At 41.7% G+C, this 26442-nt stretch overlaps 1 protein-coding gene across 2 annotated transcripts in view; it reads left to right on the forward strand.

The window, feature by feature from the left end:
* The window catches only part of znf423 (zinc finger protein 423), a 175002-nt gene that overhangs the window by 97632 nt on the left and 50928 nt on the right, over positions 1-26442 (forward strand). Inside the window, exon 19 of one of the 2 annotated variants that reach the window (XM_058076285.1) lies at positions 1287-1307. The exons of the other annotated variant lie outside the window; for it this stretch is intronic. Within the exon in view, the coding sequence (XP_057932268.1) occupies positions 1287-1307 (21 nt within the window). The remainder of the gene's footprint in view (positions 1-1286; positions 1308-26442) is intronic. 2 annotated transcript variants of the gene reach the window in all.

Genomic DNA, 26442 nt, shown 5'->3' on the forward strand with positions numbered 1-26442 from the left:
CACACCGTATCCAGTCATTAATGTCTCACTAATCACCTCGGTCTAAATTTCACAGCAGGAGGCCTGACCTCTCAAACACGGGAAGACTTAATATGGGCTCCTCCTCTCTCGCTTTCTCTCTGAGAAACAACTTGAACATGTAATCGTATCGCCTCCAAACGCGCACTCTGTGACCACACAGATTGTCCTTGAACTTAAATAAAACTAAAATCATGCTGTTTGCTAACAGCAGAAAGGACACCAGCAAATACAAATAGACGGTGTAGACATTGAAAGGGAAATACATTTCTGGGGATCAAAATAGATGAAAATATGAGCTCATATGAAACCTCATATTACAAATATACAACATAAGGTGGCCAGAAATATTTCAATATTGAATAAAAGCAAAATTTGTTCTCAATCAGAAATCACTCCACACTCTTTATTGCTCTCTGGTTCTACCATATCTTACTTATTGTGTGGAAATATGGGCTAATAACTATAAAAGCAATCTTCACTCGCTAAATGTACTGCAAAAAAGGCCAGTAAGGATAATTCATAATGCCGCCTACAGAGATTTAATTTAATTTAATTTAATTTAATTTAATTTAATTTAATTTAATTTAATTTAATTTAATTTAATTTAATTTAATTTAATTTAATTTAATTTAATTTAATTTAATTTAATTTAATTTAATTTAATTTAATTTAATTTAATTTAATTTAATTTAATTTAATTTAATTTACAGAGAACATACTAACTCCTTATTTCTAAAATCACAAATACTTCAACTTGCTGATATATTTCATCAAAAAAAAAACAAAAACAAAAAACGTAAACTATATTAGGAAAGCAGGAAGTGAACAAATGTAACAGTTAGTGATTGTAAAAGTACCAGATGGAGGGGTAGGATTTAATAAGCTTTGCTTCTTCCTACTCCTTTTGGACATGTGGAACTGGGAACTGATTATGGGATGCACTCAATTGGAATCTGATGCATGTTCAAATGAAATCAAACCATTAGCATTAGCAACATGCCTTGCCACCCCTCTGCTGGCACCAATCAGGGAACCCGGGAGGGAGCTTCCCAAATGTCGACATGGAGTTGTCATACGGTTTAGGTTGTTGTTATTTGTGTGTACATGTTCCCGTCATGTAGGTGGATGACCGGGCCTTCCAACTAACCCCCCCCCCCCCTCCCTTTCCCCCCCGACGCACAGAACACTCCCAATGCGTATGACTAACCGTGCCCATTCTCTCCTCCGCTCTCCCCAACCCCACCTGCCACCGGGACGGCCTGTAGAAGAGCCCACCTGTCGGCAAGGTTTGTCCCCTTTCTGTCTCACCCTCTGAGCAAGGCAGCAAGCATTCCGCTGTCTCACTGCCCGCCCATCCGCATCCCATTAACAGACATTGAACCCCCCATATTTGGTGACTTGTTATGCACAGATTATAGAATGGTGCACCAACCACACCGCATGATGTGGGACGGAGCTTGAACGCCAGGCGTTGCAGGGAGAGCGTACGTCCTCCACGAGAGACAACGTGTCATTTAAAGCATCGACACGTGGAGACGGACGGACGGGCGATGCTGCACAGACGCCTTATGGCCACATTTTGGCACAACGAATCCTCCACCGTTCACTCCCCCGATCCCAGCTGCATGCTTCATTGTCCCTCCCACTCCATACGCCCACCCACCCGCACCCTGGCACAGACACACAAGTACGGCGTGTCCACTCACCTGGATCCAAGCCAGTGAAGAGACACGGCTAACCATGCGTCTTCCCGATCTGCGTTACCTGCCTGTTTTCATTCGCATAGCCCGCCGGCGTTCTCGAACCACGGCCTGCTCGTGTGCTTTAATGAACTGATGCTTTTAGCGAGATGACACCTTTGACCTTAACCTGAAAACACACGACCTTGGTTTGGGTAAGCCCTCAATTCAAACAAGCAGGCGGTTTTCTATTTTTATTAAGTCCGACTACAAGGAAAGCAATTTTTATTCACAAGAAATCAAGTAAAGCCCTTCGAGACAAACAAAACATATGTTATATCAAGAATAATTATCACTTAATTATCACTAAACAATGCAAAATAGTAATTATGATAATAATCATGTTTGCATTTATTGAAGTGTCTTGGTGAAGAAACAACTTCTGGCAGGCAGACGCCATCTTTTTTATTTTTATAAAAAAAAAATTCTATTTAAGAAAAAAAATTCCATTTTTTTTCCAGACGCCATCTTCATATTTTTTTTTATGAGGAATATAACGTCTTCATCCTATTGCTGGTACTCGCAAGCGAGTCACCAACACGTAGCATACTTCCACGGAATGATCCAGTAGAGCAAACAGACTAGATTCATTCTAGGGTGGCGGGGGGTGCTGGAGTCTATCCCAGCTGTCTTCGAACGAGGGGCGAGGTGGCCAGCCAATCACAGGGCACATATAGGCAAACAACCATTCACACTCACATTCATAACTATGGACAATTTGGAGTGGCTAATTAACCTAGCATGTTTTTGGAATGTGGGAGGAAACCGGAGTACCCGGAGAAAACCCACGCATGCACAGGGAGAACATGCAAACTCCACACAGAGATGGCCGAGGGTGGAATTGAACCCTGGTCTCCTAGCTGTGGACCTGCGCACTAACCACTCCGATCAGTGAAACTCTGCATCAAAATCTGGGAAATGTTAGTCCGGGTTCCCATCGATGCTCGATGCCCAAGCATAATTATAACTTAAATGCTCCACATACAACAGTGTTAACCACTCGACCACCGTACAGCCACAGACTCGATCATTACATGCAATATTAACCCGAGATTGTGGACAAAAAAACAAACAAAACGGAATGTTGGAAAACTCAAGGTGACTACTTTCAACGGGATGCCACCTTTGACCCCCCACCCACAGCACCCTCATCTTGTTTTGAGGACGCCGGTTATTCTCTGCACTCGTCGGCTGTCTATTTTAGGGCGTCTCTAAGACTGAGACTGGTACTTGTTGGTCCCAGTACATCACCTTCCTTCTTCCTTTTACATCCGTGCATGAACACACGCCACACCGTATTCTTCCGTGTCCTGATAGGCAACGTCTGGCCTGCTTACTTTGTGTCGCTGAAGACTTAATGAGGCGAATAAGAAGCTTTTAGAGTGAAAGGAGGTGGCTAATGTGGTGTGTGTGTGTGTGTGTCTTTGCCACTGGATAGCAACAACGCTGTTTTCTTCTGCCCTGCTGCACCTGAACTAATAAGCCCCAGACTAATCTGGCCTTTTTTTTTTCCTCTTGGTGTGTGACTTCACTAATGCTCAGTACTTAAGAAAACACTTTGGCTCACCCGTCTTAGTAGAAAGTGATATCACAACAAGCATGGGGGAGATTTCCGATGTTGCCCTCGCCAGCCAGCGTGTCAAAGCTTACCAAAGTCTTATGAAGCTGGGAGGGGGAAAAAGGTACTTAAGGAACATGAATAATCCCATCATAGGCATAAGCGTCCAGTCCGAGGGAGTTTGGGGCTCCACAGGAAATGACTTGTCGTCTCTGTGGGGTCCGTTTAAATCAGTTGTTGTTTCTGTAAAGATGGGCTTTAAAAGCTTTTTTAACACACGCTGACCCCCAATTGCCCTCGCTCTCAATCTCTGGTTTTATACCTTTAGAACGCACGCAAAAGAGGAAGGCATGGGAGTTCATGTTTACATGAGGTTTGTACATGATGGGCCCAACCGGAAACACGCAGAATTAACTCGCTAAGTGTGTTGGTGGGTTTTTTTTTTTTTTGGTGCCAAAAAATACACCCCAGTCTTAGTCTTAGTCTTAGACCGCCATTCAAGAAGAGGCCAAGCTCTTCTTTTTCCAGCCTATATCATAAATCCATGCATGCATCCATCAATAACCTAACCCTAATAACCCTAACCCAGTCTTAGTCTTAGTCTTAGTCTTAGTCTTAGTCTTAGTCTTAGTCTTAGTCTTAGTCTTAGACCGCCATTCAAGAAGAGGCCAAGATCTTCTTTTTCCAGCCTATATCATAAATCCATGCATGCATCCATGAATAACCTAACCCTAATAACCCTAACCCAGTCTTAGTCTTAGTCTTAGACCACCATTCAAGAAGAGGCCAAGATCTTTTTTTTCCAGCCTATATCATAAATCCATGCATACATCCATCAATGACCTAACCCTAATAACCCTAACCCTAACCCAGTCTTTGTCTTAGTCTTAGTCTTAGTCTTGGACCACCATTCAAGAAGAGGCCAAGATCTTTTTTTTCCAGCCTATATCATAAATCCATGCATGCATCCATCAATAACCTAACCCTAATAACCCTAACCCAGTCTTAGTCTTAGTCTTAGTCTTAGTCTTAGTCTTAGACATCCATGCCAATACCAATACCAACCAAACAGTTAGCAGTTTGGTCCGCAACATATCATAAAAAATAATCCCATTTAAGAGGCTGAAATCAGAGGATATTTCATGTTTAAATACGGAAACGCTGATTTGAATGCTGAAGTGGTTGCTGGTTCGATGCCACGTACAGCCAGGTCATAGATCAGGCAAGTGGGGATGGAAAAGGCCAAGGCTTTTTTTTTTTTTTTTTTTTTTTCTCAGGGATGTTGTGTGCTGGTCTGCACTGTGATGGTATGAACTCAGGAACAGATGAGACCCCCCCCCCCCCCATCGTGTCTTTCATCCCTCCCTCCATCATCCATCCTTCCTTCCCAACGTCCCTTCCTCCCTTCTTCCCTTCTTCCCTCGCCACCTGGAGCCACCGAGCCGTGACACCAAAGGGAGGGAGGGAGCGGTGATGAAGGGGCGAGGGACTGCAAGGAAAGGATCACAGAGGGCTCCGTGAAGGAGACTGGGACACTGGGAAGCCTGGAAAAGGAGATGGGCCTCATTGGGATGGAATGGGATGATGGAATGTGTATCGCTGTGTTAATTATTGAGTACATTTTCTAATGTAAATGTATTAACAGCGATGCTGAATTATAATCTTGCACTTGTTCTGTGTGCGCTATTGTGTTTTTCAATAGTGGGACCACGGAGCCCACCCCCCCCTTGCCCCCCCGAGAGCTCATTTTGTCATCTTCTCGCTTGATTTACTTCTTCCTTCTTCTGTTTATTACCAGTCATTACAAGCTGTTTGGAAACCTAATAGGACACACCGACAAAGAGACAGGAGACACAAGCGCTACAGTCAACCGAATGCACAGCCGTGTGTCATGTGTGAAGGATTGGCGAGGGGGGGTGGGGGCTAGGGGGGGGGGGGGGGGGGGCGTGTTCCACCTGAGAGGATATTTGCACAAATAGCATCGTTTTCCTTGCGTGTCGAAGCATTGTTCCTGGCGTGAGTGATATCTTTACTGTACTTCCTGTGTAGCCTACTGTACCTGCCTTGCTCCCGTGCATCCTTGCTGTTTACTCAACCTGCCCAGGTGTGGCTGCACCAGCTGCGAACAACAAGTGCACACACACACAAACACACACACACACACACACACACACACACACACACACACACACAGACGGCGTTCGCCTCCTCAGCTTGCTAATTGTCACATGACAAACACGGCGTTTTGCCTTTCTGCGCTTCATAAACAGAGGCCAAGCGACAATTAGCTCGCTGCTTAATTCGCTAACTATTTTGAATTCATTTTCTCATGTGACAGGCGCATCTGTCACAGTTGGTGGCGAGCAAGTGTGTGTGTGTGTGTGTGTGTGTGTTAGAGGATCTACCTCCATACTATTGCATAGGGAAACCCTCAGACGTGCTTCCTATGGTAGGAAACACCTCTTCTCTCACAACATCGTGGTTGGAACATCGCTCCCTCCATCAATCCTGGCTTTTAAAAAAAAAAAATCAATGAATATGATCATGATGATGTCATTGACCATGCCTATTATTAGTAAAAAATATTGAAATAAAATAGTAATCCAGTCACTAGGTGGCAGTAATGTTACACTGTTGTCATTTCCTTACATTATATTACCTTAACTTCATTCATTCATTCACTTTCTACCGCTTTTTCCTCACGAGGGGTGCTGGAGCCTATCCCAGCTGTCTTCGGGCGAGAGGCGGGGTACACCCTGGACTGGTGGCCAGCCAATCACAGGGCACATATAGACAAACAACCATTCACACTCGCATTCATACCTTTGGACAATTTGGAGTGGCCAATTAACCTAACATGTTTTTGGAATGTGGGAGGAAACCGGAGTACCCGGAGAAAACCCACGCATGCACGGGGAGAACATGCAAACTCCACACAGAGATGGCCGAGGGCGGGGACCAAACCCTGGTCTCCTAGCTGTGAGGTCTGCGCACTAACCACAAGACCGCCGTGCCGCCCTATTACCTTAACTTGCAGCCATTCATCCTTGCAATTGGACATGGAATAGTGGGAAAAAAAAGTTACCCTCCCTTTCTGTGTGGAAGTGGTAGGTTTTTGGTTTCTTATTTTGTCCTTCTTCCCCAATCAGTTTCAAACCTATTCCTAATGTCCTAATAGAAACATCAACTCGGTCCATAGCTACAGTAGATACAGTATTGTTAAAGCATTGGGTCACCTCAGAGATCCCCTGGCCTTGCCCGTAAGCGGTGCGCAATGTGGTAAACAAAGTCCGAGTGTTTGTCTCTGGTTCAAGACTCTTCATCCTTGTATTTAGCAAACATCAACTGCTTGTATTGTTTCTTGAATTGGCTCATCGTTGTGCATTGTTTGATTTCCTTACTCAATCCATTCCATAGTTTGATTCCACATACTGAAATGCTATGGCTAGCATAACGTAGTCCTAGCATAGAAGTGTTTCAAATGTACTTCTTCCCTGAGATCATATTTCTCCTCTCTTGTAGAGAAGTATTGGATGACATTTTTAGCTAATTGATTATTTTTAGCCTTTAGCATTATTTTAGCTGTTTGAAGATGAACTATATCAGCAAGTTGAAGTATTTGTGATTTTAGAAATAAGGAGTTAGTATGTTCTCTGTAGGCGGCATTATGAATTATCCTTACTGGCCTTTTTTGCAGTACATTTAGCCAGTGAAGATTGTTTTTATAGTTATTAGCCCATATTTCCACACAATGAACTTATGTCTTATCATTGCGTATCATGTCTACTTTATTAGATAACACTATAAAGACTATAGGGGTGTTATTTCATGTCTACAGTGCTCTAATAGCATTCAAAAATGCTTTCTGTGCTCCAAGTATGACAATAATATTGTATGTGCCACCTTCCCGTAAAGTTTTGTACTTGTTCCGTAACTTAGAAACGACCAAGCCAAGAAACAATGATTCAAAATAATAATAAAATAATAAATAACACATAAATAAGCCAATGAAAGAAGAGCGGCATCTCCATGCAGGAAGGAGGAGGGGCTTGATGGATGGCGCAGACGTAGGAGGAGAGTGATTTGTGGCAGATTTTGGCTGGCACTCCGTCCTCTTGCTGAGCAGCTGGACTTCATTAAATGGCTGGTGTTAATTACAGGGACTGTGCGCACGTACACACACACACACACACATGCAATAACTGCAGACCCACAACGAGACATGCACACTCACACTCACGCCGACGCCGGCCGGGGTCACCTTGCTAGCTCGCCGTGGTTGAAGCGTCAGAGTGATGGCTGGATGGTGCTAGACTGACAGAAATGGAGCAAACCCCGCTTGAGCCTACCCCAGCTGACTTTGGGGCGAGAGGCGAGGGACACCCTGGACTGACGGCAGCCAATCACAGAGCAACGTTAAAAGATACGGATCTAGCATCAGTGCAAGGGAAGCATTAGATGCAAACAAACTGTTGATCCGGAACGGTCCCATTCGGAATGAGGCTCAAGGCAAGCTACATAAAATACTGTAGTTCTTGTAAAGAGAGGAAGAAGAAAAGAGCGGCACCGGCACAGCAGGAAGTGGAATGCAACGCCATGCTGGGAGCAGTTGAAGGGGGTCTTCTTTGGTTCTTAATTACACAGCAGCATGCAGGAGATTGCAGGATGGAGCCGATGGAAAAAAGGAAAAAAAAACAAAACACGGTATACATTGATGCTCTTATCTGTTGTCTGGAAGCAGATGTCGGCCAGGCTGTTCCTTTTATTGCCGTTCAGGTTTTGTGCAACACACACACACCATCACACATCATCCAGGATAAATCAATGCATTCTGGTTTCAGTAATTTCCCAAGGTGCTTTGCTCTTGGGCCCTGGGGTGAGCGAGGTGACAAAGCCAACCAAAGAACAAAATCTCTTACTTTCTCTTCTGCTCTTCCAAGTTGCTATTTGCTGTTTCTCTTTTCTTTCTTTCTTTTTTTACTTCCGTTGTGTTTCCGTTGCTTTTATGCAGGTGACGTTACTTGATGAAGTACACACACGGATACCAACGCCTTTTTAGGACATTTGACATTTGGAGTCTTTGTGTTCTTATGGCTATTAGCTGCTGGCTTCTTATATTAGACTGCATCTCCCTCAGGGAGGGGCGGATCTAGCTGACATAATCGGCTAATTTGCATAATTTGTGTGCGTGTGCGGACTGGTAAAACAGACCAGCGACATTATTACCTATGGGTGTTGATTTCTGTTTTTGTGTGCGTAGGCGATTTAAAAAAAGGTTTTATGTTTAACTGACAAGCAATGGTGGAAGGTGTTCACAAGGACAAAGAAACCAAAACATACCACTTCCACACAGAATGAGATGATAAACTTTATTTTTTACTCGATCTCAGCCATGGCATGTCGGCTCAGTTCTGCCGGTCTCCATGCGGAGTGAAAAGTAACGCAATCATAACGCATCTAACATAGATGCGTTATGATTATTATCATGTGCCCGTTGTGAGATAATTCCAACCTGCAATAAAAAAAAAAAATGTTTTTCCGGCGATCAAGTCTGGTGCTTGTGTGTCTCACCGAGCATTACATGGCATTACTGACACCCGGTGTCCAATACAGGATACTACAGATCATTTCAACGTCTTTGAATGCGTCTTCTTACCGCCTTGTATATGTATTTTATTTCATTTATGGTAACGGTAATGGTAATGGTAATGGTAATGGTAATGGTAATGGTAATGGTTTTATTTCATTTGAACATGCATCAGATTCCAATTGAGTGCATCCCATAATCATAATCATACTTTTACAATCACTAACTGTTACATTTGTTCACTTCCTGCTTTCCTAATATAGTTTATTTTTTTTTAATTTTGATTTTTTTAATTTTTTATTTATTTATTTATTTTTTTATTTAATTTAATTTATTTTTTTGTTTTGGACCTTTGCACCCAGCCTCCTCAAGCAAGCGACCCAATCAGGCAGCCACCAAACCAAACCCCCCCAACGCCTTGGCTGCATTCTGTCCATAAAAGTAATGGTAATGGTAATGGTAATGGTAATGGTTTTATTTCATTTGAACATGCATCAGATTCCAATTGAGTGCATCCCATAATCAGTTCCCAGTTCCACATGTCCAAAAGGAGTAGGAAGAAGCAAAGCTTATTAAATCCTACCCCTCCATCTGGTACTTTTACAATCACTAACTGTTACATTTGTTCACTTCCTGCTTTCCTAATATAATTTAAGATATTTTTATTTTTATTTTTTTTTGTCACGTACCTCGTAGGAGGTGATATGAGCATCCAATGCCATAATGTGTACCATAGTGCGTGTCAATATAGTGATATATATAGCACATCATGACTGGTTCAAGACTCTTCATCCTTGGATTTAGCAAACATCAACTGCTTGTATTGTTTCTTGAATTGGCTCATCGTTGTGCATTGTTTGAGGTCTTTACTCAATTTAACCATTTTTATGCTCGGCATGTTGAAGAATTAAGAGTCAGACGGTGACTACGGGGTCTAGTCCATCCCGGGATTGATGACTTAATTTTCGCCCCGAGACTTAAGTCCAGATTTCCCGTCTCATGTTGTCTATCCCCTTTCATCCGTTTCATTTGTCCTGGATGGGAAATCGTCATTTGTGACAGATCCAGCATGCTAATGGTAGATGGCAGGAAACAAAAGCGTCCATGCCAACACACATGCACACACGCCAGTGTGTACAAACATGGACATCCATCTGGAAATACACACGCTGAGATGCTCTCCTATGCGAACACACACAACACACAACGCTGCGAGTCTTTCCCAGCTAGACACACACGGACGCACGTCAGTGCATTGCAACACAACGTGTGTACACATGTATTCACGTAACACTCTGTACGCTCCCCGCTGCATCGCCCCTGGTGCTGGTTCCCTCTCCTCCTCCTCCTCCTCCTTCTCATTCGCCCTCCTCCCCCACCTCCTCCGTCTCCCAGTACATCTGGCACGCTCAGCTGCCGAGGAGCGCCATAATTATCCCGCCGGAGACGCACGCTCGCGCGAAACGTACACACACATTGTGACGAAAGCTCATGCACACTTGTCTTCGGCGATCCGCGCTGCTCCCTGCTGCTCCTCGTCACTACCGGGGCTTCATTAGAGTGCGTGTGAGTGTGTGTTGATGCATGGTGCTTTTGGATGCCATCCAGATGTTTTTCTTTATAGTTGAGGAGTGTCCTAGATGCGACTGCCCGCACACTTTTAGGAAGCGTGCTGGTCCTGGGTATAATTCCTTTTTGGTTGTGTGTGTGTTGTCACTGGCGGGCGGGGTTTGGGTCAAAAACCTCAACGAATCTCAAAATCTGATCTTCATTAGGCGGGATCACAGCAAGGACACGAGACACGGACGCCGCTTTTAGCGTAGCAAGCTACAGAGCTAACTAGTTTGCGTTCATCCTGAACTTCACAATGTATTTGAAACATTATGTTAGCAACGTTATGTTGGACTCCGCATCCATGGCTGACTTCCTGTGGAAGTAAAGGTCATGGAATGTAAGACAATGGAACATCACCGACACCGAAATACTCCATATGACTTGTTTTTGGACTAATAATAGGCCGCTATCAACCACGAAATGGCCATCATTTATGAAATCATTCATTTCCAAAAACCTTCCATGAATTAACATTATTTTAATTATAAAATCATACTCACTGACACGAACAAAGAAGTGAACGTTACCTCCGACAGGGCGCTCTAGGCTCATGGCAACTGCATGCTGCTTCTCTACTCCAGAGATCGGGAGCTCGGTGAACTTGTTGACCGCTAACTTGCTTGTTGGACTCACTGTCTTGTTATGTTCATTTAATTTAGCCTATTCAGCCTCCCAGGTATGTTCTTTATGCTTTCTTGTCTAACATTTTTTTAACATTTTTTTTTTTGTCTGATGTGTCTTACACTAGAAATTTAATTTAATTAGATTTAAAATGTATTTTTGCCATAACAATGATTGGAAATCGAGTAGAAGTCGACTTCCAAGGGTTGGCTGACTCACGTTGACTTAGCGCATACCAAAATAACCTTAGCTCGACATTATATGTGATAATAATAAATGGGTTAGTGCATTGGATGTGCATGAAAGAACTTACGATCCACTTAGACGAGGGTCGACTTAAACGGGGGTCTTTTTTGTCTTTTCCAAAAGTTCAGCTTTTGACAGGAAAATTTAGCAAGATAAGATTCCTTTTAGCTTCTTTGCCGCAGAGAATTTCTCATATATTTGGCTGCATGGAATACAGCAACATGTACTACACACCGCATACTGTACATACACCAGCAGTGGTTTTCATTTTTTCAGAAGTCTTAAATATTTCTCTTCAGATTGGAGATTTGCCACTCAGCCGCCCAAACGCGTCCCATCATAGATGGGAGTGCTTAATTGATACCCCCTCACTGCCACCATGTTGAAAGCAAGCGGCAGCGTTTCCCTAATTATAGCTAGCCGTGTACCGCGCCTTCATAGTATGATTGGTTTTCAGGTCCGTGTGGGGGTGTGAGGCTCTGTCAGGCTCTCATCCACCCTGCTGCCGTGGCTCACTATACTGTCGCATGTTTGACTCCCAAAGCCATTATGTGTCAGACTTACCGCGGTGCCAAATTCAACTGGGCTTTGTGAAAGGTGACTGGGAACACCTACCATTTTTCCAAACGCTTGTTCATGCTTTTAGTACCGCGGGAAGCAAACACAAAGCAGCAGTCACATGAGTGGGTGCCTGATCATTGAAGCAACTGAGACCTTTAAGACCTGCTGTATGCATTTTTACTGCAATTGGAATAGTTGAATAGTTTGTCTTTTATACAGTCTATTATACAGTCGTACCGTTGGAATGGATTCATTCATTCATTTTCTACCGCTTATCCTCACCAGGGTCGTAGGGGTGCTGGAGCCTATCCCAGCTGTCTTAGGGCGAGAGGCGGGGTACACCCTGGACTGGTGGCCAGCCAATCACAGGGCACATATAGACAAACAACCATTCACACTCACATTCATACCTATGGACAATTTGGAGTGGCTAATTAACCTAGCATGTTTTTGGAATGTGGGAGGAAACCGGAGTACCCGGAGAAAAACCCACGCATGCAGAGACGTTCGGGCGTGGAATTAAACTCGGGTATCCTAGCTGTGAGGCCTGCGTGCTAACCACCCGTCCACTGTGCAGCCTGGTCTTGATTTGTTCGTGAAAATTGAAATGTCCAAAAACCAAAGCAATTTTTTTAAGTAAATATGAATCGGTTCCAAAAAATATTGGTGGGGTTGTCCATGTTGGGGAGCAGTATCGATATAAACTTGCCTTACTGTGTAAGTAAACAATAATAATAATAATAATAATAATAATAATAATAATAATAATAATAATAATAATAATAATAATAATAATAATAATAATAATAATAATAATAATAATAATAATAATAATAATAATAATAATAATAATAATTTATAATAATTTATAATGAATAATAATAATAATAATTTATAATAATTTATAATGAATACTAATTTATAATATAACAATAATACTAATTTAATAAAGGAAGTCAATAATAATAATAATAATAATAATAATAATAATAATAATAATAATAATAATAATAATAAAAATTTATAATAATAATAATAATATTGTATTATTATATTGTATATTATAATGTATATATATATATATATATATATATATATATATATATATATATATATATATATATATATATATATATATATATATATATATATATATATATATATATATATATATATATATAGTATAATGTATAATAAATACTAATTTATAATATAATAATAATAATAATTTAATAAATGAAGTAAACAACAACAACAATAATAATAATAATAATGTATAATATAATAATAATAATATTTTTTAATTTATAATACAAATTTATAATAATAATAATAATAATAATAATAATAATAATAATAATAATAATAATAATAATAATAATAATAATAATGATAATAATTTCATAAAGGAAGTAAATAATACACATTTATAATAATAATAATAATAATAATAATAATAATAATAATAATAATAATAATAATAATAATAATAATAATAATAATAATAATAATTTATTAAAGGAAATAATATACAAAGGATATAATGAACACAAATGGTAGCTTTCATGATTGGTGTTTGTCTCCATTGGAAGATTGAATAAAACCTGATGATATGTACACAAAAACAAACATATCTAAACGGTTCCTCATCATTGTTCATCGTGTGCTGGCGTGCTCGTTTATGCTCGTCTATGCTTGTCTATGCTGGTCTATGCTGTCTATGCTCGTCTATGCTGTTTATCCATCAGCGTGTCTGCGTAAAGAGTGTTTGAGCTCTGATTTCCTGACTAAAGTTTGAACAAATGGCTGTTGGATCAATAGCTTCCCACCAGCGATATTTGGTATCATTGCATGTCCTCCTCATTACCGCGGCAGGCTGCCGTCTCCATGGACCTGAATTATTCATAACACCAAACCATCACAAATATGTACACACAGCTACACGCAAATACACACGTACACAATCCGAGTAGAAACACCCCATGTTGTTTTTACAGTCAAACTCCTAGTCATTGCCCTCTCAAGCTGACGCGATAAATCAACGATACAATATTGTTGGAGACCTTGTCGCCCAATAAGTGTAATTATATAATAATTATAACACTGAAGCAGCAAATACTTGTGTCATTCTCAAAACTTTAGTATGCCGCTCACGAGGTGTCAATACCGTTAATGTAATGCTGAAGGATCAAACTTGATTGCCAGGAATGACCTCACAACAGGCACAATAATCCTTTACTCACCACCACACTTTATGGAAAAGACATCCCTCGGGTGGCGGCCTTTTTTAGGGGATTTCCATTGATCTTTCAAGGCACATCGAATATTGTGTTCTGTATAAACAAAGATTAGACTCCCGGCTTTCATCACATGGTTTCTACCCGACAGAAATGCATCCAAAATATCTCAACAACTATGTTCTCCCCGTGCATGCGTGGGTTTTCTCCGGATTCCGGTTCCCACATTCCAAAAACATGCTAGGTTAATTAGCCACTTCAAATTGTCCATAGGTATGAATGTGAGTGTGAATGGTTGTTTGTCTATATGTGCCCTGTGATTGGCTGGCCACCAATCCAGGGTGTAGAAGACAGCTGGGATAAGCTCCAGCACCCCCAGTGACACATGCTTTCAAATTTTTCTTCAATGTGCAACCTTTTGCACGGTACACTCCTCCATGCTTTTTCACTTCCTCCCTGCTATGGAGGCTTTAATTCGAGGAATTAAACGTCCACTTCTGCTACCCTGTAGACGTTTTTACAGCGTGAAGCTGAGCTCAACATGATTTCCCCTTTTTGCCCATCATGCAAAAAAAAAAAAAACGTAAAATAGGTCTCTGGTATAGCGAATGAGTTAATCTAATCCCTAATAAAAAGAGAGGCTACTTGGGCGGCAAAGCATGTAACATCACTCTCTGGGAACAATTTATCATAACACAAGCAAGCATCAGTCTTGTTTATGTCTTAAATGGCTTATTCACTTGTATTTTGTATACCATATTGGTTAATAGGAGTGTAAAGGTGACTATAGGGGTGTTAGGTCCTGTCTACAGGGCTCTAATAATATTAAAAACTGTATTTGAATATTCCACTTTTAAAGAATCACGAGTATACGGGCATCTGGTGTACATGTTATATTGCCCATATGTATTTATGATGGTATTTTTGCAAAAATATGCCTGTTGAATTGCAATAATTGTACAAACTTTATTGTGTCATGCTACGTATATGCATATTGAGAAGTATATTTATTCCTGCTGCAGTTTTTTTTCCATCCATCACACTCTTTATTGCTCTCTGGTTCTATCATATCTTACTTATTGTGTGGAAATATGGGCTAATAACTATAAAAGCAATCTTCACTGGCTAAATGTACTGCAAAAAAGGCCAGTAAGGATAATTCATAATGCCGCCTACACAGATTTAATTTAATTTAATTTAATTTAATTTAATTTAATTTAATTTAATTTAATTTAATTTAATTTAATTTAATTTAATTTAATTTAATTTAATTTAATTTAATTTAATTTAATTTAATTTAATTTAATTTAATTTAATTTAATTTAATTTAATTTAATTTAAAAATACTTAAATTATATTAGGAAAGCAGGAAGTGAACAAATGTAACAGTTACTGATTGTAAAAGTACCAGATGGAGGGGTAGGATTTAATAAGCTTTGCTTCTTCCTACTCCTTTTGGACATGTGGAACTGGGAACTGATTATGGGATGCACTCAATTGGAATCTGATGCATGTTCAAATGAAATAAAACCATTACCATTACCATTACCATTACCATTACCATCATTTATTTGAACAACTTGTACTTCTAATCAGACGTGTTAATATTGTACACTTGATCAAGCGCTGCTCCCGCTGCGTATTTTTGCTGCGGCCCAAAGTACTACCTGTACTATATCAACTCCATGCTGCCGCAGGTGTTGCTATCATTACTCTTAGCGTAGCCATGCTACAATAATTCATCTGCAGTTGCTGGTCAAGTAATGACGAGCAAGTGCCTGTTTAGTATGTGACCCAGCGTTAGAGCCTGACGCTGCAGCTGAATCCAGATGAGATGGCCGTGTGTTTGTGTGTGTTTGTAGGCGGGGCAGCGTGCCCCGAGGTGCTTGGTCCTTAGTGTTTGGCTAAGGGGGTGCAGAGCGACCCTCATCCTCGCCCTGATCAATGCGGTGCGTGGGTGTGCGGAGATGTGCATGTATCTCGTTAGCACCAAGCCGGAGAGAGTCCAGGGACCCATGCTTTCCTTGCCAAGGGATACGCTTGGGTCCCGGCACCTGGACCAATCACATGCGTACATATTAACACACATATGCGCACACTGGCCCTTTCTCTCGTCATTTCACACACACACCATGCATACAGATTCCACAGCAGTCCCAGTGTGCTGCAGTAAAACTGAACTTCAAGTACAGGCCAGGAAGTACTTATTGACGACTGCAGGGCTTCCGTTTTGGTTTTACTTTGTAAGAAAACGTTTAAATCACATCCAAAATTATGGGAGATGAAAAAGTATTGTTGCTGTTTGTAGATGGTGACATGTTGTTTGGACCATCCAGATATTAATGTAATACCAGTATACCAGTATAATACAGTAAACCTCGGATATATCGGATTCAATTGTTCCCACTGGTTTTGTCCGATATAAGCGAAATCCGTTATATGCGTATACCGGAAAATGTCCGTTTTACGCATATATGGGATTTATATCCGGTATATGCGTAAATGGGATTTTATCCGTTATAAAAAGGCACTTCCTTGACTATGTTTCCAATGTACCTGGACGCGCAGGCAACGCTGCAAACGCTGCAAATGACGTCGTATAGCGGCCTGTCACCATTCGGCGAATCGGAGCGCCACGATGCGGCCATCCGATATATGCCAGGGAAATTTAATGGAAATGCATTGGAACGGGACTGGAGATTTTGTGCGAAATAGGCGAAATCCGTTATGAAAAATTCGATATATGCAATGAATTTTTATTGGAAATGCATTACAGAAAAATCGGTTCTTTTTTATCTGTCCGTTGTGAGCGAATTTCCGATATATCCGAGTCCGATATATCCGAGGTTTACTGTAACAGTATACTGGGTGTAAGAATCTGTGTGTGTGTGTGTGTGTGTGTGTGTGTGTTTGCGCTTACATGTGTGTTTAAATCAGACATCATTCAAAGGTGCAAGAGTGTGAAAGTGGCCTGTCTCATTACCAAGGACACATTTAATTACAACAGCAGGTGGTGTGTGTGTGTGTGTGTGTGTGTGTGTGTGTGTGTGTGTGTGTGTGTGTGAGATTCTAAACGATGTGTGTGTGTGTTGCTGAATACAGCGGATCCCCGTACATTCGAGATTCAGCGTCACAGCCTCTGCAGATTTGCTATGTAATGATTTGTATATGTATTTGTTGCACGGTGGTCAAGTGGTTAGCACGCAGGCCACACAGCTAGGAAACCCGAGTTCAATTCCACCTTCGGCTATATCTGTGTGGAGTTTGCATGTTCTCCCGTGGCTTTACTCCGGGTACTCCGGTTTCCTCCCACATTCCAAAAACATGCTAGGTTAATTAGCCACTCCAAATTGTCCATAGGTATGAATGTGAGTGTGAATGGTTGTTTGCCTATATGTGCCCTGTGATTGGCTGGCCGTCAGTTCTCTTGCCTGAAGACAGCTGGGATAGGTTCCAGCATCCTCCGCGACTCTTGTTAGGATAAGCGTTAATAGTGTAATAGTACAATAGTACTACTACTAGTACAATAATAAAACAATAACTGTTCATTGATCCATTACCTGTAGACCTGAAATCAGGGGATAGTGTAATATGACTTAGTGGAGGGTTGTGTGCTTGGTAAAGCCTGGTTATATAACAATAACAAGTACCGCGTACAATAGTGTACAATATGCATAGGTACTGTAAGAACAAATACAAGAACCGAACAAATTGATCTCACACGTGTTTCATTCACCTTATTTAGAGTCCTGTCAATATTCTGTCAAGGTTTCTAAATAAACCTTTATTTAACTCCTTCAATCACAGCCATTTTTTAACAGATAATGCCTCCAGTAGCGGCCATGTCGACTATTTTATTGATCTTTCAAGGCTCGCAGAATACTGTGAGTTTATACCGGCCGTGTAAACAAAAGAAAGATTAGGCTCCTGTCCTTCATCAGGAAAAAAAATCGTCATTTCTACCTTTTTCCGTTCTTTAGTCGTCAGCAGTAGAACATGGGTAAGTTTCAGGAAAATATCAGCTCCCAACTAGAAAAGGGAGAAAACCAGCATATCTTTCACTTTGACATACATATTAGAAATAGGCACAAGGTTCAAATACAGTTCAAACAAATAACACATAAACAATGTAAACAATATAAAAAGCCTGGTTATATAACAATAACAATAACAAATCCTGCGTACAATAGTGTACAATGTGCATAGGTACTATAAGTTCTGAACAAATTGATCTCACACGTGTTTTGAAGCATTTCCAAGCCTTTTCCATCCATCAGTTAAAGCAGGGGTGCTCATTAAGTCGATCGCGATCTACCGGTCGATCGCGGAGGTGGTACTGGTCGATCGCTGGTCGATCGCTGGTCGATCGCGGCGTGACATAAAAAAAATATCATCCTCGCATCAATGCCGTCACTTGATTGATATACAGGGCAGCCATTCAGATGACAACTGAATGTTGCCCTTCGGGCGACCAATCAAATCAAACGACGTCTCTAAGTGCAGCAGAACTTACGATGTCAGCCTATCATCCATCCCCGTTACTTGATTGACATACAGGACAACCAGTCAGATGACAACTGAATTTTGACCTTTAGGTCACCGCTCATGCGTAAACAACGATGCAAAGTGCTAAGCTAGTCGGCGAATTGCGTCAGATTTTAAAGCCCTCGCTAAAGTTCATGGTCACTAAAATGAGTGAAGGAGCTGGACCAAGTAAAAAGGCAAAAACTGGACCAAGTAAAAAGGCAAAAAACATATCACTTCCATACGGATATGGAATATTATACGGATATTATGATACGGATATTATCCATGACTGATAAACATTTGGAAGTGTGCTTGAGGCTGGCTATCAGCAGCTACTGTCCGGACTATGCATCCCTGGCTGGTTCAATTCAGTGCAAGTCATCAAAGTAAACTCAGGTAATTACAAAAAATGTTCATAGTTAATTATGTGTGTTTTGCAATATTGGCTCATTTGGTTATGTAAGGTACATCAACATACATTGTACGTACAAATAATCCTCAATACATTTGAAAATAAATAGATGTTTTGCATTTTTGTAGTGGGTAGATCATTTTGACTCGGTCATTTTAAAAGTAGCTCGCATGCTGAAAAAGTGTGAGCACCCCTGAGTTAAAGGCTCCATCTCCTCCCATTCCTCCCTCTCCCCTCCTTTTCCGTCTGCAGGAGAATCTAGAAATGGGGTGGGGTTAGGAATCGGCAGGAATTGTCTAACCACTGAAACCATGGACACCAACAGGGACGCATGCACGCACACACACACCCATGTAGACCGTAACGTAGTACACACATGGCGGTCCCTGGAGCCAGAGCGGAGGGACCGAGTGTGCGGAGAGCAGCTGTAAGGCCAGCGGACTCTTACTGTACTTCTTTGTTCGGCTCTGGCTCTGCTCCACTGCTCCACTGCTCCTCTCCTGCTCTCTTTGTTTCTTCTTCCTTCGCTCGCTCTCCTTCGCTGCTGTGGTTGACTCACGCTTACCGTTTTTTTTTTCTGATTGAAGAGAAGTAATAGTGAACATGTTCCCTGCACACACGGTCATGTCGTATTCTTCTCACTGGACGGCGTTCCCTGATATACAGCATGTAGTCAATTAGTAAAGGTTAGTTAACTAGCACACCATCAAAAGGCATTAATCAGCCATTAATTGATTGTTAAGGATATTTTATATCAGGTGAAATTCCACTGAGTTTTGTCTAATGGGCATATATGAGTAATTTGACCCCTGCGGTTGTCTTTGCAGGCCATTCTACCCTCTTGAAATATTTTCTCAAGCTACTCTGGAAGGTTGAACCAGATCTGCTGGTAACAGCGCACAGAATCCACGACCCCCTTTCTAGCATTCGATAAGAAGACTGCACTTTTTTACTGCACGTATGGGAAAGACTTATTCTTCCTGTAAAATACTTCCTGTTTCTTGAACGATGAGCCAATTCAAGAAACCAGATGGAGGGGTAGGATTTAATAAGCTTTGCTTCTTCCTACTCCTTTTGGACATGTGGAACTGGGAACTGATTATGGGATGCACTCAATTGGAATCTGATGCATGTTCAAATGTAATAAAACCATTACCATTACCATTACCATTACTTTTATGGACAGAATGCAGCCAAGGCGTTGGGGGGTTTTGGTTTGGTGGCTGCCAGATTGGGTCTCTTGCTTGAGGCAGCTGTGTTCAAAGGTCCAAAACAAAAAAATAAAATTATTATTTTTTTTTTTTAAAGTCAAAATTAAAGCAAAAAAAATAAATAAACTGTATTAGGAAAGCAGGAAGTAAACAAATGTAACAGTTACTGATTGTAAAAGTACCAGATGGAGGGGTAGGATTTAATAAGCTTTGCTTCTTCCTACTCCTTTTGGACATGTGGAACTGGGAACTGATTATGGGATGCACTCAATTGGAATCTGATGCATGTTCAAATGAAATTAAACCATTACCATTACCATTACCATTACCATTACCATTACTTTTATGGACAGAATGCAGCCAAGGCGTTGGGGGGTTTTGGTTTGGTGGCTGCCTGATTGGGTCGCTTGCTTGAGGAGGCTGGGTTCAAAGGTCCAAAACAAAAAATTAAATTAAATTCATTCATTCATTCATTTTCTACCGCTTTTCCTCACGAGGGTCGCGGGGGTGCTGGAGCCTATCCCAACTGTCTTCGGGCGAGAGGCGGGGTCCACCCTGGACTGGTCGCCAGCCAATCCCAGGGCACATATAGACAAACAACCATTCACACTCACATTCATACCTATGGACAATTTGGAGTGGCTAATTAACCTAGCATGTTTTTGGAATGTGGGAGGAAACCGGAGTACCCGGAGAAAACCCACGCATGCACGGGGAGAACATGCAAACTCCACACAGAGAGATGGCCGAGTGTGGAATTGAACCCTGGTCTCCTAGCTGTGAGGTCTGCGCGCTAACCACTCGACCACCGTGCCTCCCTTAAATTAAATTAAATTGAAAAAAAAAATTTTTTTTAAGTAAAAATCAAAATTAAAACAAAAAAAAATTTAACTATATTAGGAAAGCAGGAAGTGAACAAATGTAACAGTTAGTGATTGTAACCATTACCATTGCATGTGTACCATTACCATTACCATTATCATTAAAGTCACCTGAAAAAGTCACCAAAAAGCACCAACCAGGCTCCATTTCCATATAATCTGACATGCATAAAACACAGGTTGTGCAGGTTATTAAATTGAGTAGCTTCCGAAGTGCTAAACAGTATTAACTACAGCACGAGACAGTACTCTTTTGTCTGTTTGTCACTCTTCTATCTTCCAGCTTGGCCGTCTACCGCGTGCAGCCACGTTAGCGTGTAACGCTTCCACCCCTCGGGCTCCCTTCCCTTCCCGGGTTAAGTCACATATCGGTGCTGCACGGGTATTTGTGTTGTGTCAGAGCGTGCGAGTGCGTCATGCCAGTTTGTGAAGTAAGGGGATGAAAGGAAGGATCTTTGGTCGCCACAGTGATCAGGCTAATTACAGCAGCTTAAGTGCTTCGCCCATGGTTATCACACACTGTCACAATACTCCGCTGAGCACTTGAGCTTGTGTGTGTTCACTTTTAAAGCGCATGAAAGCTTGCTTTTAAGCCGCTCAGCTGTAGCGCGGTGCTACTCGACTGTAACGCGCAGGCACATTTGTGGATAATTAGATTGTAATCTGCCGTCTTTCCTTATTGTCATGCGTGATATTGTGCACAATGCTGTGACAATATGTGCTGCTTTGCCACTTGTTTTTAATTAGGCGTGTTAAAACAGGAACGGAGTAAGGTTGGTCTTGTAGTGGGGGCCTTCTGCTTCATCACCGTATATTTTCCTAACTGGGCAAGCATGTCACTTACTCAAACCGGCGATTGTATTGCTTTCATTCACCTTATTTAGGGTCCTGTCGATATTCTGTCAGGGTTTCTAAATAAACCTTTATTTAACTCCTTCAATCACAGACATTTTTTAACAGATAATCCCTCCATGTAGACTATTTTATTGATCTTTCAAGGCTCGGAGTTTATACCGGCCGTGTAAACATGGAACCTAACAAAAGACAGATTAGACTCCTGTCCTTCATCAGGAAAAAATTGTTTGTTTCTACCTTTTTCCGTTCTTTAGTCGTCAGCAATAGAACATAGGTAAGTTTCAGGAAAATATCAGCTCCCAACTAAAAAAGGTAGAAAAGTCCAGGAAGTGCAGACCGTAGCTCCAAGGGGTTTTACAAGCCCCCAAAAGCTGGTACTGCATTCAACAATACGAAATGGCTCCATTGTTTATGGAATCACAGATGGATTTAGCTCTGGGGTGAGCTCTGGCAAGCTTAAATGTGCTTTTTCCAGATGCCGGAATGATTTGCCATAGTATGGCTGCTATAAACACTGTCAAGTGTATCCGCGGTTTTTCCGTTCTTTAGTCGTCAGCAGTAGAACATAGGTAAGTTTCAGGAAAATATCAGCTCCCAACTAAAAAAGGTAGAAAAGTCCGTAGCTCCAAGGGGTTTTACAAGCCCCCAAAAGCTGGTAATGCATTCAACAATACGAAATGGCTCCATCGTTTATGGAATCACAGATGGATTTAGCTCTGGGGTGAGCTCTGGCAAGCTTAGATGTGCTTTTTCCAGATGCCGGAATGATTTGCCTTAGTATGGCTGCTATAAACACTGTCAAGTGTATCCGCGGTTTTTCCATTCTTTAGTCATCAGCAGTAGAACATAGGTAAGTTTCAGGAAAATATCAGCTCCCAACTAAAAAAGGTAGAAAAGTCCAGGAAGTGCAGACCGTAGCTCCAAGGGGTTTTACAAGCCCCCAAAAGCTGGTACTACATTCAACAATATGAAATGGCTCCATCGTTTATGGAATCACAGATGGATTTAGCTCTGGGGTGAGCTCTGGCAAGCTTAAATGTGCTTTTTCCAGATGCCGGAATGATTTGCCTTAGTATGGCTGCTATAAACACTGTCAAGTGTATCCGCGGTTTTTCCATTCTTTAGTCATCAGCAGTAGAACATAGGTAAGTTTCAGGAAAATATCAGCTCCCAACTAAAAAAGGTAGAAAAGTCCAGGAAGTGCAGACCGTAGCTCCAAGGGGTTTTACAAGCCCCCAAAAGCTGGTACTACATTCAACAATATGAAATGGCTCCATCGTTTATGGAATCACAGATGGATTTAGCTCTGGGGTGAGCTCTGGCAAGCTTAAATGTGCTTTTTCCAGATGCCGGAATGATTTGCCTTAGTATGGCTGCTATAAACACTGTCAAGTGTATCCGCGGTTTTTCCATTCTTTAGTCATCAGCAGTAGAACATAGGTAAGTTTCAGGAAAATATCAGCTCCCAACTAAAAAAGGTAGAAAAGTCCAGGAAGTGCAGACCGTAGCTCCAAGGGGTTTTACAAGCCCCCAAAAGCTGGTACTACATTCAACAATACGAAATGGCTCCATCGTTTATGGAATCACAGATGGATTTAGCTCTGGGGTGAGCTCTGGCAAGCTTAGATGTGCTTTTTCCAGATGCCGGAATGATTTGCCTTAGTATGGCTGCTATAAACACTGTCAAGTGTATCCGCGGTTTTTCCGTTCTTTTGTCGTCAGCAGTAGAACATAGGTAAGTTTCAGGAAAATATCAGCTCCCAACTAAAAAAAGGGAGAAAACCAGCATATCTTTGACTTTGACATAAATATTATAAATACGCACAAGGTTCAAATACAGTTCAAATATCTAAACCACAAATAACACATAATGTAAACAATGTAAAAATTATTATTTATTTACAAATATAACACCAGCAATTATTTATAAATTGCACATTCTGAACTGAACTACTTGTGCGTGTTTGTGTTAAAATGTCCCCTAAATGCACCTCTGCCCCCCTACCCCCCACCCCACTCCTCACCCCCATGGTTGTTTTTAGGATTTAAAGTGCTCTGAATGAAATGCATTAGTGGAGAGTTGCATCATCACCTCGTGCAAAAAATAAAAAATAAAACGAAAAATGTATAAATACGTTATAAGAAGTCCTAAATACGTCTTTGGTGTTGTTAGAGTGTAGAACATGCATATGCGTGTTTATATTGAGGACATTAGCGACCGATATTAGCATAAAAATGAGAATGACATAGCAGATCATATCAGTATCGGTTTATATTCCGACATTGATGTTTGGGGGAGGTGGGGGGGGGGGGGTGTAATTTTGCTGGTTGTATTAATCCATAGGTTCATACTGTGCACTTGACTTTGTCACAATCTTGCCCAAACACAGCTGGGATAGGCTCCAGCATACCCCAGATAGCTGACCATGATAGCTGGTCATGGCTTACAGTATGTGTGCAGTATGAGTGTAAACTCTGCTGTGAGTAGGTCATTAATTACTCTGGGGTGTGTGTGTGTGTGTGTGTGTGTGTGTGTGTGTGTGTGTGTGTGTACCTGTGTAACCAAGGTTTTGTGAAGCCCTAATGGGGTACGCCGTGTGCGTTTATGTGCTCCCAGGCTGCTGTTTATCGCTTAGCGAGCTGGAACTAATTTACTAATTGAGTTTTGTGATGGAATGGAGTGACGGGAGGGGAAAAAAAAAAACAAAAGAATTCAGCACCAGTCTTGGTTGATTCCTTAAAATAAAAGAAAGAAAAAGATGGCGGGCATTCGCACGCGGTTGTTGCGTGTCGTGGCACGACTTGGCATCCTCCGGAGTCTGTTGTGTGGCTAACAGGCGGTTCTGACGCCTGCTGCCGTATTAGAAAGACGGCTGTCATACGACAGAAGTCATTCCAGCAAGATGGGAAGTGGAGTCCTATGGTGTTCAATGCCAGGTTATGATTTTCAACATTTTATACCAAATTTTTCCCATGTAGTCAATGATGAGCTCCCAACTCATTTGGAATACTTAACTCTTGTAACTTGTGTGATGAAAGTCAAACAGGATAAAAAAAAGGCTGATACCACAAAGTCGTTGAATCCTGAGCAGAAGAGCAAACGAGATGATAGGAAGGAAGGTGGAATAAAAGTGGAGGTTGCAGGGAAGAAGGAGACACTGTGGGAGTTGAGTTAGAGGAGGTGAGCGAGGGGCGGGGCTGTCGAGGGAGGTGGTGGGGCGGGGGTCTTGGCTGGAGTTGTAAAGAGAGTCATGTCAGTACCAGCTGCTTCTCTCTCCATATTTCCCAGCATCCCTGAGGGCCGTTGACCCAGAGATTTCCAACAAAGTTGACTTTAAACGTGGCGGAGCAGAGAGAGGCATGGGATGTTCCCACAGAATGGTACTTACCTTTTCAAACATGCAGTATCGCGTGTACGCAGTATGTACTTCTAACGGCCAACATGGTTGGCATCTGGGTCATCAACACAACAGTGGAACCTTCATGGTCGAACACAATGTCCAACTTCTAGATTCCGATTCTTTTCAGTATGAAATACGCTTGGCGATAAGTCGATGTAAGTCGGGTTTTAGGGTCATTGGGAACCTAAATTAACTCCTAAGTCATTCATACTGTACTTTCTATGTTTTCACCTTCCTAAAATACGACAAACCGCTTCTTCTCCTCCCAGGTACGCTCGTAACAGCGCATGGAATCCATGACCCCTCTGGAATAATGTATTAGCTTTTCAATCAGCCACAGTCGAGTCTTTGAGCGACCGATATTGGTGGCCAAACGGTTAGCATGTTGGCCACACTGGGTCGGAATCTCCGCTTGGGAATCTCTGTGGGTTTTCTCCGGTTTTTAACTCAAATTAACTCCATTTTTATCGGAATTTTCATTCAAACCAACACCAGTAACTTTTCTATTTTACTTTGTCGGTCGAGTGGTTAGCACGAGACCTGAGTTTGATTCCACCCTCGGCCATTTCTGTGTGGAGTTTGCATGTTCTCCCCGGGTTTTCTCCGGGTACTCCGGTTTCCTCCCACATTCCAAAAACATGCTAGGTTAATTAGCCACTCCAAATTGTCCATAGGTATGAATGTGAGTGTGAATGGTTGTTTGTCTATATGTGCCCTGGGATTGGCTGGCCACCAGTCCAGGGTGTACCCCGCCTCTCGCCTGAAGACAGCTGGGATAGGCTCCAGCACCCCCCGCCACCCTTGTGAGAATAAGAATGAGTTTGTGCCCATCTGGATCTAAGAACAACCCAAACAATGTTGGGTTTGACGAACCTAACCTGGACCTAACGTGGGGGGGTATGGGGGGTCATCTCCCAACCCCATGATCATGTCGAAATACCCCGCCAATTCCTCCTGATGCTACGTCATCG

The sequence above is a fragment of the Doryrhamphus excisus genome, chromosome 6 (genome assembly GCF_030265055.1).
Source record: "Doryrhamphus excisus isolate RoL2022-K1 chromosome 6, RoL_Dexc_1.0, whole genome shotgun sequence".
NCBI lineage: Eukaryota > Metazoa > Chordata > Actinopteri > Syngnathiformes > Syngnathidae > Doryrhamphus > Doryrhamphus excisus.